The 18,852-nt window shown below is 36.0% G+C and overlaps 1 protein-coding gene across 8 annotated transcripts in view; it reads right to left on the reverse strand.

Annotated features, from left to right (window-relative positions):
- The window catches only part of MBNL1 (muscleblind-like splicing regulator 1), a 186,093-nt gene that overhangs the window by 50,624 nt on the left and 116,617 nt on the right, over positions 1-18,852 (reverse strand). For all 8 annotated transcript variants that reach the window (XM_006867973.1, XM_006867967.1, XM_006867969.1 and 5 more), the window contains exon 2: positions 2,203-2,373. In XM_006867973.1, the coding sequence (XP_006868035.1) occupies positions 2,203-2,373 (171 nt within the window). The remainder of the gene's footprint in view (positions 1-2,202; positions 2,374-18,852) is intronic.

Here is an 18,852-nt window from a genome sequence, read left to right on the forward strand (position 1 = left end):
GAATCTCCATGCCATTATCCTCATCTAAACAGCGCTGATAACAAAAAGGATGGAAGAGTCCCAGGTGGGCTTCAAAGTCAAATTTCCTGGTTTAAACCTTTCTCATTAAAATCTTACATGCTTTAAAATTGTCTGATTAAAATGATTTCTATACTTATTACACAGTATCACTCTGAAAAAAGTATATTTTTAGAATATGATCTCAGAGTACCTTTAGCAGAAGGGTAATAATTCCACATTCAGAAACATGAACATAAAGTCTGAATGTGGTCACAACTAATAGAGATAAATGCCTTCTCTAAGCAGAGAATTTTCCAAAACATCAGAATGTTCTGGTGGCTTCATAAAGCGACGATTTAATAAATTTGTTAACAACAAATATGTTACGAGTAGTCCAAAGACATGAGCATAAATGTTTATAGTTTGCTCCATAACTGCACATGTGATGACCTTGGAACACCCTTGGAATTAAGACTCAAGGACTAGCTCAGGAAATGGGCCATGACTTCACAGTGAGCAAGGAGCTCACTGTCCTCTTCAGTCCATGAACCACACTTGGCTGATATCAGAGGCACTCTGAGCCACAGGCAGGGTGGAGTGTAGCAGTAAGCCGGTCATAAATGTTTAAGTAGAACAAAGTAGCTCGTATCAAGGAAAGATCTGGTATCAACTAAGGTAGTCATCACCCTAAAGATTTATCAGATCTTTGAAACTCTATGTGAGGGTCAAGTGTTAAAAGACATTTCTTTAACTAGATCTTATTTTACAAAGAATGACTTTAACAAAGTTTTGTTTTGTTTTTTTTTAAACCAAATGGAATAATTATGCTATCCAAATAAACAAGTGTGAAACTAGTAGATGTCACAGGGATAAATTGAAGATGTTATATTTTAAGGGAACCCCTAATCCTGAGTCCTGGTGGGGAGATGAAGGGTAAGCACTTGACTGCAAGGTCAGTTTTAACAAGGTTGGCAGTTCAAACTCATCAGTCGCTCCTCAGAAATCTTATACAGGGTTGCTAGTCAGAACCTACTCAACAGCACTTAACAACAAATAGCAATAATGACAAAAATAAGCTTAAAACAGACAGATTGATTATAAAATTTTCTCACCTCCAGTGTATAGTATTGATAATCGGTTTCACGACAGATGTAATATGGAAACCCCTCCTACCTGGAAATACAATCCCCCACCCACCGAATTATTGTTGACTTAAATTCTAAGAGAAAATCATAATTTCATTGAGTTCAGGTGTTAATGTACTAGAAAAATTACTATTATATAGCTTCAGGAAAACGTGGATTTTCACATCCAGATGGCCCCATAATGTTGATTATAAATAAGTCAGAAAAATGACTAACAAATGTTCTGATCCTTGCAAATTCCAGCATGCAATTAAATAAGGAATTAATATATTATAATCAATATCAAAAGCTTTTTAATATTTAAAAGTAATTATTGTTAATCTCTTACATCTTTATAAATTTAATTACTATTAGTCATTTTTCACACACACATCAAAAACTCAAATACATATATATACCTCAGATCAAGAGTTAACCCATGGCATTGCTCAACAAACATTAAGTATCTATGATCACCCACAGTTTTTTGTTGTTTTTTTAAACCTTGAAATGTCTGCCTGTCCTATTCTCCTCTGATGAAACTTTTGAGTCCTTGAATATTTTGATTCACTACTACCAGAATATTCCTAGTATTATGACTGAAAAATGATTTTAAGTTTTTAAAGAGTAGTAACAAAGGCTCTTTTCCAAGAAAATAAAGGGCAAAAATGTAATTCTTTCCTAGGGAGAAGTTTTCTCAAAACTGAAGACTTCATAATTCAATTTTTAAAATCACTATTTCTTTAAAGGTAGCTTGAAAATGTACATTCATTATACTGATAAATTTGATGACCATTTTAGAACAAAGGCACTTTTAACATCTGCATGTTGCTGGATTTAATGTGATGAGAATTTTAGAGGAGGGGTAAGTGCTATAATATTAATTTCCATACGATTTTGCCAGAAGATAAGGAATTTCACAGTATGAAAATTATTCCAGGGTTTGATACTTAATTTTGTTGGAAAATGCAATACAACTGATATTGCTCTATCATTTGATCTAAAGCAATCACTTTAATATGAAGCTGAGTACAAGCAATTACAAACTTAAATGAATGAGGTCTGAATATAAGCTCACCACGGGTTGTAACGGGGCACCAGGCATCATGGCATTGGCTAGTTGCATTTGCTGGGCCAACATGGCCATGTTCTTTTGCTGAATCAAGTTATTGCGCCCATTTATTTCCAATTGTGTTTTTAAATGTGGGGGTGGATGAAGGTATTTGCAGTTCTCCCTGGAGCAACGACCCTAAAACACAAAAGCAGAAAATAAACATTTTAAAAAATAATAAAAACCAAAAAACCCAAAAAAAAAATAATGCAAAATTACCACTTGACTCTATCTTGGATTTTTCACACAATATACTGTCCATATTTATTATACCTGCAGAACAGGGGTGAGGAATGTCCGGCCTGCAGGCCATATACAGCCCTCAAAGTCATTTGGTCTGGCCTTGCCAAGGAAACCGTAGTTCTAACCATCACATTTGCTGTTGTCGTTAAATGTCGTCAAGTCAGTACCAACTCATCGTACCCTGTTTAGGGTTTCCAAGGAGCAGCTTGTGAGCTTGAACCACCAACCTTGCGGTTAAAACTGACCGTGCAATCCAGTGCATTAACCTGTAGTGCCATACCAGGACTCCAACCATCACATTAGAGGCAAGTTCATTGAATGTTTTACCAAGTATAGAAGGTTAATTTTTAAGTTGATAATTTTGTATGGCCCATGAATGACGTTACATATATCCAAATTGTCCTTGGCATAAAAGAATATTCCCCACCCCCGCTTTAGAACAAGTAAAAATTCACCTAAATTAACTGCCAAAGCAAGATTTTTATTTATAAACGTTTAAAAGCATAAAGAAATTCATTCATTTTAACAATCTAAGCACCATATTTCTAGATTGACGTTTAAACATGTATAAATTTCCAGAATACTATGAAACCATAGAATTGTTGTTGTTAAGTATTGTTGTGTCAGTTCTGACCCATAGCAACCCTGTACGTGGTTTCTGAGAAGTGGTTGGTGAGTTTGAATCATCAACCTTGCATTTCAAACAGACCTTGAGGTCAAGTGTTCATCCTTCTGTAACACATCAGAACTCCAAATCACATAATAGTAAATTAAAACTCTTAGGGTGGCTGCCATACTATCTTAATGGTTACCTTTGATGAATCCAGAAGAATCAAAAAGCTTTAAATTCTATTTTTACTTGCATTGATTTATTAGAAAAATAAATGTAAAGAACTCAAGTCACATTTTGTTTCCAGTAAAACATCTTCATAGCTAGCTCATAACAAATAGATTACAATTAAAACTAAGCTTTGTAAACCTATGTTTTAGGAAATTTACAATTTAAATGAATCAAATCCCACATGCTCCCAATGTATATGGGGATGATTACTCATTGTAAAGAAATTCTAGTGACAAAGCTCTCCTTTAACCTTTAACCTTTTAAAGACATTTCTGGTTTACATCCCCAAGCAACACAAAACAAAAAATGGACACATTTAATCTCTAGAAAATGTACAGTGTAAAATGGGGGTAAAATACATTATATTCTTTTGAGATAATTATTTTAGTAAAAAGTATGCATTAAAGTCTTGAATATGCAATACTTTGTGAGGTACTGTAACCATACTATTTGAATACACTGACAAGTCATATTGATAGCAACAAATCTCCTCAGTTATTACAGTGCTAAATTCTTTCACCAGTACATCTAATTAGAATAGTTTGTATGGGTAAAATAACTATTTAATTGAAGTCATCAACCACCTTTTAGAGATTTCTGTGATTTTTCTAAGAAAAATCAATTTTGCATAAACTGACCTTATATTGTAAATTGACTGCTTATGCTCATGATAATTCTTATTTTAATGGTTTGTCTCAGCTGAACTCTCCAAGAGAAAGTGTACTCTTTCACTATGAAAAACAGGTCTGTACGTGAAATTTTTGTTCTTAATAGGCCCCCATCATATTTCATACAAAGACTGAGCTTATTTAAGTGCAGATAAATGGTGTTATAATCCCAAAGTAGTGCAAGTAAAGAGTTAACATGCTCTGCTACTAACTGAAAGGCTGGAGGTTCAAGTTCATCCAGAACCAAAAAAAACCCACTGCCACTGATTCAATTCCAACTTGTCAGTACCCTATCCACAGGTACAGAAAAAGAAAAAAATCAGTCTAACACACATGGGATTGCAGTGAGTCAGATTAGACTGGGCAGCAACTGGTACTAGTGTTGTTGTTATGTGGCGTGGAGTCAGTTTCAACTCACAGAAACCCTGTATAGGGTTTCCGAGGCTGTAAATCTTTACAGGAGCAGAAAGCTTCATCTTTCTCCGGCGGAACAGCTGGTAGTTTTGAACTGCTGACTGTGAGATTAGCAGCCCAATGCATAACCACTACACTACCAGCGCTCTTTAACTAGTACTAGTAAGTGAGGTTATATTCAACCAGGGGATTTGGTTACTACCGATTCACTCAGCTTAGGCTCTATAGTCCTATAAACAGCAGAGACAGCCCAGAGCCTCTAATCAGGCTCTGCCAACACTAACTATGGTCTTATGCATCATCCATTGCCTCCCTTGATCATAAGCCACGCACTCTCTCCTACTTCTGAATATAACCCATATTTTAAAAATGAAAAGAGGAATCACAAGTGTTTACATGATACAGTCTGTATCATTTTATCTCAAATGTAATAGAATATCATACTTTGGTTTTCATGCTGTATGCATATTTCCTTTATATACTCATGAAAAATGTCACTCCACCATGTTGTTTTTATATGCTACATTTCTGTTTGTTCAATTTTTCAAAAGCTGTAATCAACACGGGACAGTTTTGTGTTTCGTTTTGTTTTACATGTACAGACTACCAACCCTCTTCCCTACAGAGTCTGTGACAGTAAGTGTGGAGGGTCTAAAGATCTGTATTTTAACTACATCCAGGTAATTTTGATATAGTGGGAAACATTGACAAACTCTGCAAAACCACATGACTTTTCCATGGAAATGCATGGGAAACAAACAATGCTAACAACCTATCTTAGATACACTCAGCTTCTTATAGATTTAAAAGTCATTTTAGGCTGACTGTGCTACTATTTAATACTTGTTGCTGTTGTTACATTTAAATGGTGTTGCGTCAGTTCTGAACATGTTAAGTTGGTTCTGACTCATTCCAGCTCATATTGGGCTTCCAAACAGCGACTAGTAGGTTTGAACTGCTGACCCTGTGGTTTGCAGCTTAGTGTTTACACAAAGCACCACACCAGGCAGGACAAATGAAACGGTCAAGAGTAATTTAGACTAAACATACTTTGCTACAGGATTGCCTAGATCCCAGGAAAAAACTACACGCAATATACCTTGGCTTGTAGAATTAAGGTAAATATAACACTAGTAAATAACCTGCTTTATACATCTCTGAATGCCCAGACTGAGTCTGATGCTTGGCCCAAAGTTGTCAATCAATAACCACTTTCAGAATGAATGAACAAACACTTTTTACTAAATGCTTTAAGGGGAATTCTACTACAGTTCTATTCATGACATAATGAAGACAACAGAACGAGAAGTAAATCTAATGCCAGACCACTGTTCTGAGTTGTACTAATCTAATGAAGCTTCTTATTCAGAGGAAAATAACTTGAAAGCATAATAAAGTTTTCCACAAAAATCTAAGGAGAAAAAAAAAAACAACATAAGGAGTTTTATAAGTTGAAACTAGAAGATATTGGCTGCATTTGGCATCCTAGATTCTCTACAGTACTTCTTTGTTTTAAAAATCTGAAATCTGACAGTCGATAGGTATCTAGAGTTAAGTACTGGTCTGCCAGGATTCATGAAGAAATATAAACAAAAAAGAATTTTTTTTAGTTTTGATAGCTACATACAGTCCCACCTACTGCCATAACCATACAATTTTATGAACCATTGCTTAGTTTAAGTAACACCTTTGTTACTACCCATTTGACCCTGTGGAAATTAATTAAATTGTCTGAGTGGTCACACTATATGAGTATTTGCAGAATACCAACAATAGCATCTATCTCATTGGTGATGTACGAGGATTTAAGCAAGAAAATGGGACAACCTTACACAGGACACCTACTATATTGGGGCAGTTAGTAAATGGTAATTATTTCTGTCTCTTAAGTTGTGAAGGTGGTAAGTTATAGCTATTTAATTTAGCACCGTATGTGTTAAATATAGCAAAAAATGATACTGGTAGAGAAATCCAGATGATCACGTATATTAGTCATCAACAGTATAACACTAGGTTGATCTGCAATCATCATTTCATTACTGGATACATCCATTTATGTTTATGGAAGACAATAAACTGCAATTGATTTTAATACATATCTATGGTGTTGTATTTCTAGTATGTGCTTTTGTTGACAGCTCTGAAATTTAACTCTCAGGGAACTGTCCAGCTGACTAGCAGGCTGCTGTATAGCACCTATACCACAGACTCTTTAGACTCCATTCAAGGAGGGCTCTTACATGATCTACTCAACACAGATTCTGAAGACATCATTGCAATGCATCCACTTTATTTTTTTAAAAAAATGGAAAACATGGAATTCAGTAAAATATTGGACTACATTATGTCAATTTTTTTCTAAACCTTTTGATTATAAGTATTGTTGTTGTTAAGTGCCGTCAAGTCAGTTCAGACTCATAGCGACCCTGTATAGGGTTTCTGAGGAGCGGCTGGTGAGCTTAAACCACTGACCTTGTGATTCAAACCAACCTTGCAATCCATTGCATTAACCAACAGCGCCACATCAAGACTCCTAATTATAAGTATTCTGTCCAAAAAAAACCAATGATTTTTTCCTGTAGTCTTAAAAACCTGTATGAGACCATAATAGTCATTTGAAAATCAACTAATCAATTTCTCAGTTTCTAAAGTTTCAGTTGTTTAACCATAAATTCAAGGATTTGTCTCAAGAGTCCTTCAAATGGCCACAAAATATGTGGTTCTAAACAGGGAAGATGAGTGTTTAGATAAACTGCTTGATATTCAAAACAAGTGCTTGGTTACATTATAGTCCAATAAAGTATATGCATAAGTAATTATAGAGCATGTGTATGTATAATGTTGTTGATGGACACCATCAAGTCAATTTCAACTCATAGCGATTCCATGTAACAAAGTTGAAGTGTCTCATAAGGTTTCCTTGTTTGTAATCTTTGTGGAAAAGCAGATGGCCAGGTCTCTTTCTCCCACGGCACCACTGGCTGAATGTGAACCACCAACATTCTGTTTAGCAGCTGAGTATTTAACTGTTATGCTATCAGGGCTCTTAATATATATATTAGTATATTTAAACTTCATGCATGTGATGTACATAGGTTAAGATACAAATTGGTAATATGACAGAAATGAGGTATTTAATGGCAAACCAGAATAAGGATAAAAGAAGGAACACCAATCGAGAGAAATAATAATTTCTTAGTGAATTATAAAATTTGGCAGTTAACAACCAAAAGTAAAATAATTATCTTATGTTGAAATCAGTCAAACTTACTTTTAAAAAGTCTATTTAAAAACCAGGTCAAATACTTTTTCATTTTAAAATTATACTTTCTTCACCTAAAATGAAAGGAATATTGTGATTTTTGAAGTCAGAATCGAAAAAGGTTTGTTATTAAGCTGGCAAATGATAACTATTAGGATTAAAATTATTGAACCATAACTGGGTTGACTTTGCAAATAACAGGGGCAGTGACAAAGTATAAGGGTACCAGCTTGTATTCGTAAGTCTTCACTGACTTTTAAAATATTGGTTTTCTGGCAAGAATGTTCACACTAAAACCATTTATTTCAATTGCTACAACAAATCCTTTGGTACAAGAGAGATAGGCAAATGGTTCTGGAGAACTTTCTAGAGATATCCATTGCTTAGATACTTACCAGAACTCTGGCAAGGGAAGGTGGTAAAACTTTCTAGTGAAAACACTTAGAGACGTTTTCCACCCCCAGGTAACATGATACAATTATCTCTGAAATATCTAGCCAAAAATAAAATATTGGCAGACAAGATATATTATTTCAAAGATTTCCCATTTTTTAAAATAACTCTTGGCATGCTAACATACATACATGCATGCATACATAAAACCTTTAAATAAACATAAATATGTGTTTATTTGTAGTCCTGGGGTGGTGCTGTCAGATAAGTAGTGGAATGCTAACGTCAACGTCAGTGGTTCAAACCCATTAGTCCTTTCTTGGAAGCCCTGTATGCTATGATTCAGAACTGATTTCATGGCACTTAACAACAACAATGTGCTTATTTAAAGATTACTTAAATACATGCTTACTCAAAGATTATAAGTATCAAGTAAAAATTTAATGGCAATTTATACAACGATCAATTTAAGACAAAACATTTACTTTATACATACATAAACTTACACTCAGTGTTTTGTTTGCATGTAAGTTTAATAACTTGAAGTCCTGGTATAGCGCTGTAGGATAAGCGTTCGACTGCAATGTCAGTCGGTTTGAACTACAAGGTTCAAATTCACCAGCAGCTCCTCGTAAAGCCTACATAGGATCATGATGAGTCGGAACCTACTTGACAGCATTTAACAACAGCGGTAACTTCAATAAACTATCAGAATTACAGTTTATTGGCTTCTGTAGAATTTTAAAATCATATCATTTACTTTTTAACTAGAACACTGGCAAGGCTGACTTCTTTTTTTAAGGAAATGCTAAAATTGTCTTCATTGCACCTCTTAATAGAAAGTCTTTCCAAGGTAATTAAAGTTAGATATGCACCCCTCTCCTTTCAAAAACAAACTAGAACGAAAGACCCATTAAGTGACCAAGAGTCTAGAAAAAATAATCAAAGCTTTTAAAAAATCAATCCAAATCTCTCTGTGTTCACTGTATAATGTTACTGTTAGTTTCAATTTTATGCAAATGTACACGTATATTTAAAAATTATACAAATATATACTCACATATATTCACCCAACTTATGTACATATTTTTAAGAGCAGCATATGGATTTAAAAGAGACTTTTCAAATTTTAAAAAATCTATGCAATATGACTCTTACATTTTAGATTTTATTATTTTATTTGGAAAACCAGGACTTTCATTTGGTAGATGTTCCTAAAGTAGTCAAACAGTTGAAGAATTATTTTAATTTTTTTTCCTTAGAAAATGTCTTTGAAAGTTCAGTTTTCATGTTGGTGTTTGTTTTATTACTCATATAGTATATATACTGTTAGTAAGTCAATGTTGTTAAGTGCCATCATGCTGGTTTCCACTCATAACAATCCTCTATAAGGTTTCCCAGGAGTAGCTGGTGAGTTTGAATCACTGACCTTGTGTGGTTCAAACTGACTTTGTGGCCCAGTGCTTAATCCTACAATGCCACACAGGACGCCAACAAGTCAATATTAAATAGTATTTCATTTTTCTCTTCTTTTTTCTCAAATATTCAAATATTTATTCTCAAATATTCATGACCTTTTAACCCAGAGGTCTGAAAATGGGATTTTTCTTTTTTCTGGCTTTTCTATTTTTAAATACTGTGGCATCCTTGTACTTATTTCAGAGCAGAGTCGTCTGGAAAGGCAAAGAAATGTTCTTTACATCAACCACATCTCCTCGTTAAATTTCCTCATTGGTCTTTCAGTGACACCAGGAACAAATGCTTAGTATTAGGAATAAAGTCAATTCTCCTCTTATTTTCCGAGGTAATTAATCTCTAGTCTTCTAAATTTAACATGAAGTAAATATAGCACCACCAATCAATTTTAAGGCTTTACTTTCTAGATGTAAATTGCCACTTCTTTTTTCAATCAGCGTAACATTAAATGCTTGCAGCTCAATTCAGCTGGAAGAGCTAGGAGAATTTTCTTCTACCAGTGAGAGAAAAGCAGCAGAAATTTATGAATGCTTTTTGAATGAAATAGTCCACTTTCTTTCAATTACTTTTACAACAGAGATCAAGTATTTTCTCAAATGAATCGCATTGTCAGGCAAGTTTAGATTTTGCCCTTTTCTGATTTTATAAAAAAGTCCATATACACAGATACACACTTTGACTTAATGATTATGAAGACTGCCAGTACAAAAAAAAAAAAAAAAAAAAAAAACCAACAAAACAGACATACACATACACACACACATGTACACATGCATGTTTAACACTCATGCAGATTAAATGTACAGTTTTACCATGACCCAGAGAATGTAATAAGATTCAGTTGTGGGCATATACACATTTTCTGGTTAGTCTAGTATGAGCTAAAACAAGAGATTTTAGTTTAGAGTCTTCTTGCTATGAAAATAGCCCTCTCCAGTATTTCATGGTGGTTCTGGGGACCATTTTGGAGAGGTTCCTAAATTTGATGATGAAGGTGCTAGACATTAAAGCCAATAGTGATATTTACATGTCCCAAAATATCCTCACTGCTGACGCAGTATCAACGCACTCTAAACTCAGATATCTGGATACTATGACTTCTTTGACCCCAGAGAATTTAGGAGCTTCAATTTCACAACTCCCATTAATCATCTTGGAAATGGCATGACTGAAATTTTACACGTCTAGATAAATATTATATAATCCATGAGTGTTCAATTAGCTGCTGCTGAGTAGGTAGAGAAAGGGAGAGAGGCAACAAATGACACACACATTCTTGTTACAAAAATACCACTTCTTTCTCCAAGGGTTTTTGTCTGTGAGAGATCAGATATACATTCAACTGTGACAGCAACAGTTACATGAGCACACAATTGTAGCCAATACAAGCAGTTCCTAAATTATAGAAGTCCAATCTGAAAGTAACATCAATTATATGAAATACAAGTCGATCCCTGCAAAAGGCTATTTATTATTAAAAATTCGAGGTATACAAAGATTTGTAAAAACACACAGGAGCTACTTTTGGGACATACATCAAAAAACTCCTTATTACTGAATCGCTATGTATGTTAAAGACATTTTCAGTATATCTGGAAGTATTTCTTTGATTTTTTGGTATGCACAGAAATGTACACTAAATCCATTTGACCAACTGAAATTAGATACTAACTGTACCTAACTGCTCTGACTTCCATGCAGATTTGACTTAAAAGAAAGATTGAGAAACAGAATTCATCTGAAATCCAGAGACTGCCTGTAGTCATTTGAAGAAACCCTAGCTTCCACAGACGGCTCGTAAAGATATTTTATTTAGAGCTGCTTCTAATGAGCTGTGAGGAGAAGAAAACGTCTTATTTTTCCTTACACTCAGGGCTTCTTCTATCCCACAAAATCCTACAAAAAGTGGTTAGTCATCACCAAATTTAATGCTATAAGCGTTTTAACTGGGTACCTATTGCCTGCCCTATTTCACATTCTTTTCTGGGCTCAAAAGAGGGGTCTGGCTGTCATCCTTAGTCAAACAAACGTGTTCATGACCTTGTGAAATCCCAGTGACATTTCATAGGTGCCAGCATCACTAAACAGTCCAACATTTGTTGGCTGCTTTTTTATAGCATCATAAAATTGGAAATGCCAGATCACTATGTTTCTATTATTTTTTCAATTGCATCATTATTTTTTTCAGTATAGCAACCGTCGAGACATACAAATTGTAGCCTCGATACTTCTGAAGATTTATGGAAGCCAAATCAGAAACTCTTCAATCATAGATGATCATTAAAAGCTAACATGTACATAATAAAATTTAGTACTCTACTTGCAGTGCATGCCTTTCAAGGCAGAAATTTTAAATGTTTTACAAATCATACCCAGCTAATCACCATCATACCACTGTTACGTGGGTTACAACACGACTGACTATATTTCCAGTACATTTCTAACGGTAAAGGGGAGGTAAATTTCCTGAGTCAAATATATACACATTTTTTTCCCTTTACAAATTTTGGAAGATTTGTTTTAGTATCTTTTTACAGACTCATGCCAGTTCCTAGTGCATTTACAAAGCATTAAGTCTTGATTAAAAACTACAAGTCCTAGTTTTGTTATAATAATAGAAACGATAAAACTTATAGAAAACCTCTCCCTATTATGTCCAGGGATCTTTTTAAAGTACTTTTGTTGTTGTTGTTAAGTGCCATCGAGTCGGTTCTGACCCATAGCGACCCTGCACAGGGTTTCCGAGGGTGTAAATCTTTACGGGAGTAGAAAGCCTCATCTTTCTCCTGCGGAGCGGCTGGTAGTTTCAAACCGCTGACCTTAAGGTTCACAGCCCGATTCTTAACCACTACACTACCAGAGCTCCTTTAAAGTACTTTATAGATATTAATTTACTAATTCCTTTCATCCTTACTAGGCAGGAGTTTCTGTAACATTTTTCAAAAAAAGAAGATGAAATACAGGCAGGATAAGAAACCTGCACAAGAACATATAACTGAACACAGGCAATCTAACTACAGAATTGGCTTTCTTAACCATTATGGTAGAAGTGAACATTCATCCCAAATGTACATCATGTCCTCCTCCTCTTCAAGTGTGCTGCTTCTCTAACCACTGACTGATCACACCAAAACACAGACAACTCTAAGCAGAATAGATTAGGATCAAATGGATGCGTCAACTTCTTTATACTTTTCAAAGAGAAAAGATGTTTCAAAATATGTAAGCAACATATATTTGAAAGATTGCGCCACATAGTTTCTCTAAAGTTTAAGAGAATACATGAGATAGTATTATAAACTTTAGTTTATCTTTTTTTGTTTTGCTTTTTCCTCATATGATATTGCATTATAGGATCAGCAGTAAGAAAGACAATTTGGAGACCAAATAAGTTAAATTTTTACTTCATATGATTCCAGTGAGGTTAGAGATTCTAGGATGATCTATGGATTCTACCAACCCAGCCTTTGTGATTTGGATACATCACAAATGATTAAAAAAAAAAAAAAAAGTGATTTTATATTATATGTGTTGCGCTGCTGTTCAGTTCTGTCAAGTCGATTCAACTCACAGTGACCTGTATAGGGTTTCTAAAGCTGTAAATCTTTGCAGGAGCAAAGATCTCATCTTTCTGCCATGCAGTGGCTGCTGGTAGCCTTGAACCAACAACCTTGTGGTTAACAGTCCAGCGCTTATCATACAGAGCCACTGTGCTCCTATACCATATATGTATCTGTAAAAATAAATGGACTACTAACACAGTGAGAATGGCAGGTTTTAAGGTACATGTCTGCTAAGTCAGCAATATAAAATAAAATAAAGAGTACTAGAGAGGGAAAACATTTTGGTGAGTCAGTTCAAGAATAATACCATTTATCTAATGTTTACACAAAACCTTTGATGTACATTATTTGTGTCTGCTAGATTGGTGTGGCACTGTAGGATCAGCACTGGACTGTGAACCACAAGGTTGGCAGTCCAAACCCACCAGATGCTCCTCAAAAACCCTATACGGGGTCTCTGTAAGTCAGAACTGACTTGACAACAAAGACCCTCCATATGCCTATAAATATAAGAAAGCAACCCCTACTTTCATTTATTTAAAATGATTAATTATTTAGTCATGATAAACTTAAAAGTATAATATTATCTAATATGTTTATAAAGTCCCACGTCAGTATTTCCTTTGAAAACTTCCATCAGAATCTAGATGGGATGGCATACATTATGCTTATAATTAGTGCTTAAGTAATTTTCTAAACTATAAAAGATGTTTTAACATTTTGTCTCACATTTATATGTACAAATCATTATACTGGCACAGCTCCCCAATATTTTAGAGACATCATATAACTGTATCAAAGACTCATCCTCAAGTTTTCAAGCACATTTCTTGGTAAGTATGTGGGATTCCCTAAATGAAAATCAATGTTGTCACTCTCTGACCTCACACATTCTGCCTCAAGTCCAGCCTCTCAATGCTACTGCTCCTCATAAAAGACAGTGGCAGAGCAGGAAAAAAAAGAGTTGACAAAGGTCCTCACCACTGCTGACTTCAAGGCCACTGTCTCCTTCAGACGGATAAACTTTGTATTTGAACAAAATGTACTCAATGACACAGCTCTGTTCCTGTGGGGAAACCTCTCCCCTTTTCCCTACCCCCACAACGTTTGCTAAAATTGTGCCCAGCCATCAAGTCTTTCCTAGACATGGGCTATTGTGAGGAGAAAGGCGATTGGCTCCTAAGCCCAAAGCAGGTCTCTATTGGATGCTGACTGCAGCAGCCTAAGCAGTAAAAAAAAAAATCTCTTGAAGAAAAAAAAAAAAAAAAAAAAGGCAGTATCACAGAACAAGTTATCTGAGCCTGTCTCCCTCTCCACACCACATACACCCCAGGAGGCTTCTGCTGGCTTCTAGAGCAGTTCCCCAAATATCTAAAGAAGTAACATGCGATCTAAATGATGTAAACAGTATCACTGGAAATGAAACACGAACGTTTCAGAATGTAGAAACCAGTAATATGTCTTGTGTCCTTGAATAATTTTCAAGGAAAGAATCTATATTAACAATAAGCAAATATACAAACAAGAATATGGAATTAAAGTATCAACTGTAGTCTTAGTGTGGCACTATGTGATAAGCCCTGGACTGCTAACCACAAAGTCAGCAGTTCAAACGTACCCGCCCCTTCTTGGAAACCCTATAAAGGGGTCATATGAGTCTGAACTGACTCGATGGCACTTAACAACCACTACCAAACTATAAACTTTAGAACTTTCACAAAATACCTGCAAAATTAATTTCTAAGATAGACTGTACTGGGCCATGGCTTCTACATAAACACTTGAAAAGCTTAGTCATCCACAAGGTACTACGTTCTAAATGGTAGTCAGCAGTGGCAGAAAGTATTCTCAAGTGCTTATTTAAGTCAAAAAACATGGAGCTGTTGGGCTTCACAGGAACGTAAGCCATGGCAACACCACTTTTTAATAAGCCAGAATGTGAACGTGAGAAGGAAAAGCACAGACGGCTGTCACATGATGTTTTTCTCTTGCTGTCATATCAACATTTAGGCCGCAAGCCCGGATCTACTAAATACCCAGCCTGGGTACATTAAGTGAGTAAAGCATGAAATCTATGATTTTTGCACTTTCTAGCTGTGGCTCATAAAGCAGGTGGCTGTTATCAGAAATAGTTGCTATCTTCTATATCCATATCTGTCTCTTAATACTGGGCAGAGGCTCTGTGATGCAATGTTTATTTAACTTGTCTTCCTCCCCGAGTGAATTATGATTGTCTCTATGGAGGCTCCTGCCACAAACATCTTAAACAGGGTTCCTAAACCAGGCCAAGTGATCCCAATAAATGTCTGACAAGTGAATGAGCACCAGCAATATTTCAGATTATTTTCTTTTTTGTCCAATAAAGTAGTTCTCAAATATTCCATATGAATCTTCTCCAGGACCTCCATCAACTCAGTCTGCAGTGCTTCATTTTCCTTTTCATTCAAATATATTTTGTCTTCCCCACATTTACTCCTTTTTCAAATAACTTCTTACTATAGTTACACGACCACAACTTTTATCAAATAGCTCTCATTCAAGTAAATTATAAGGAGCTCTGATAACATAGTGGTTACAAGTCAGGTTGCTCATCTCAGGGTCAGGAGTGTGAAACTACCAGTGGTTCTATGGGAGAAAGATTAGGCTCTCTGCTCCCATAAAGATTTACAGAATTAGAAACCTTATACAAGGTCTCTGTAAGTCGAAATCAACTCCGCAGCACGCAACTACTAAACTACCACCACCAAGTAAATGATACAATATATTATCACTTATTAGATTTATCTGTGTCCTTAGCATGTAAGCCACTCATATATAAAAATCTTCTTCGAGATACACACATAGAAGCAGTGCAGAGACTTGACATAAAAAATAGGTGCAATAGCCCCAACTCAATTTCGAGCACATGAATTAAGAATTAGACAGTTGTTTGTTCAAATCCCAACTTTTATATTTATTAGCAGTGAAACCTTGGGCTAATCATTCAACCTCCCTAAACTGTAATTTTCTCTTCTATAGGAACAAAGATAAGAGTATCTCCCTAGAGATGATGTGATGATTTAATGAGATGATGTGATGATTTAATGAGGGAAACAACGGCCTCACTATGTATGGTCTGGTCCTTAGTAAATTAAAATGATGTGACCTGTCTCAGTCTCTTACCATGTTCTCCATATCTCCGGGGCTCTCCCACCCTGCTTCTCATTGCTCAGGCCAACTTCTCTAGGAATCTTGAAAGCATCCTTTTCTCTCCTTTCTTCAACATCCCCTTTATCAGAATGTGTCTCCAGCTCATCAAGTTAGAATCTCTTTTAATGAACTGTATAACCCACAATAAATCACTGTTGTTGTTATGTGTCGTGGAGTCAGTTCTGACTCATAGTGACCCTGTACAGGGTTTCTGCGACTATAAATCTTTACAGGAGCAGAAAGTCTCATCTTTCTTCCACAGAAAAGCTGGTAGTTTCGAACTGCTGACCTTGTGATTAGCAGCCCGTTTGTGCTGAAAATTGTAAATTTACAATCCAGCAGTAGAAAAAAAAATCACATACCTAGGAGGAAGAGAGACCTGGGTTCAATCCAGTGTTCTTGCCTACTAACTGTGTGACCTCAAGCAGGTATACTCTAAATAATATCTTCAATTGTGAAGCTGTGTCCAAACAATTGTACAGTGATAGAGCTCGTCAACACCCAGAGGAAACATCAAGGAAAGTTCATTTCTTCTACCACTAAGACTGGCTGTCTAATGGAATAATAAAAAGACAATCCATTTTTACAGGTGAAGTCTGATTGAAATGTGAACCTTTTCAAATGACACTTTCTGGAGAAATTCTGTCTTTCACTTTCTCTCCTCTTCTCCTTTCCCTGTCTTAACCAAAACCCAAACAAACCCTCTGCTCTCAAATCAATTCTGACTCCAGTGACCCTGCAGGGCAGAGTTCAACTGGCCAGTAGGGTTTCTCAGCCTTTACATCTTTATGGAAGCAGAAACAGACGACCACATCTTTCTCCCTCAAAGTGGCTGGTAGGGTCAAATTGCTAACATTTTGGTTTGCAGCCGAGTATTTTAACCTCTGTCCTTTGTTATCTCAGACATATCACCCAAAGATAATGTCTCAAGACCAAACATTTGTTTCTAAACATCTCACAGGAATCAAAAAATCTCGTGGGAAAAATGGGCTGAGGTATCTACGTCACAAACATATCCATGAAAGCCCTTAAGGATTCTTCATATTTTTTTGTTATTGTTACATGCCTTCAAGCCAGTTCAAACTCATAGCCACACTGTATAAGTTTTCCAAGGAGTTGCTGGTGGGTTTGAACTCTAGACCTTGAAGTTAGCCATCCAGTGCTTAGCCTATCGTGCCATAACAGGACTCCTCTTTGTGTGTGTGTGTGTGTGTGTATACATGTTGAATTAAACTAAATTGCATAGCATTATTCTTCATTTTCCATGAACTCTTTGAAGCCCCATCATACAAGGAAGGGAGCTAAAGCATACAGTAACCAACTGGAATAAGAATAGAAGGCAAAAATATCATAAAACTTTCAGTTGAAGAGTTATTGTAATTTGGAAGAAAAAGGGACTACACTTCCACTTAGAACAATCAGAAATAGCTTCAAGGAAGAGGCGGAATTCAAACATGATGAGTTAGAAAAGATATTCCAGTAAAGGAAATAGCATAAATTAAGACATCAATGACAAGCAATGTATTTGTAATGAGAGCAATGGGAAACAAAGTTGACAAGTACCCTGGAGTGTGTGTGTGGGGATGTTTCAAATATTGGGTTAAAGATCATTTACACTTACTTTCTTCTGGAGGTAGCAGAGAGGCACAGAATGGGTGGGGATACTATTGGCAAAACTGCACTTTATGAAAATAAATTCATCAGGCAGGAGTAAGAGGTCCTGGGAAAAGAAGCTAGTTAGATAATTTAGTAGTCCAGGCAAGAGGTAGTAGCACAGACCTGACCTATCTCCAAAAAAGCATTCCAGAACTCTGTCTTCGTTATCTCACACCCCACCGTTATTCTAGCGCACAAACAAATGCATATATACATATTCTATATTCCGGTTATACTAAACTGGAATATGTTCAACCCCTTCAAAAGATATGACTTTGTTCAGTAAGAAACTGATATTAAGATGCTCCACCCTCTCCTTCTTGGAGCTCTGGTAGTGTAGGGGTTACAAATCGGGCTGTGGACTGCAAGGTCAGATGTTCCACGGGAGAAAGATGAGGTTTTCTGCTCCTGTAAAGATTTACAGTCTTGGAAACCCTGTACAGGGTCGCTATGAGTCGGAACCGACTCCACGCACATAACAACAACAACCCTCTCCTTCTACTACACTTTTTCTTTCTTTGACCTGGTTAACTTCATTAAGGAGTCAGATGCGGAGATGTAGGATAAACACAAGACTGCAAGGTCAGCTTGCATCACAAGTTCAGTGGTTCAAATTCACCAGCTGTTCCTTGGAAACACTATACTCAGTCACTATGAATTGGAACTGACTTAATAGCTAAAGGAGCCTCAGTGGTGCAGTGGCTAAAACTCTCGACTGCTAACAAAAGGGTTGGTGGTGGGAACCCACTTACAACTCTACAGAAGAAAGATGTGGCTGTCTGCTTCTGTGAAGATTTAAGCCTTGGGAATAATATGTCACTTTGAGGATTAAGGTACACCTGCTCCAAGCTATATGAAAGCTGGACAATGAATAAGGAAGACTGAAGAATAACTGATGCTTTTGAATTATAG

This window comes from Chrysochloris asiatica, unplaced genomic scaffold (genome assembly GCF_000296735.1).
Source record: "Chrysochloris asiatica unplaced genomic scaffold, ChrAsi1.0 scaffold00113, whole genome shotgun sequence".
Taxonomy (NCBI): domain Eukaryota; kingdom Metazoa; phylum Chordata; class Mammalia; order Afrosoricida; family Chrysochloridae; genus Chrysochloris; species Chrysochloris asiatica.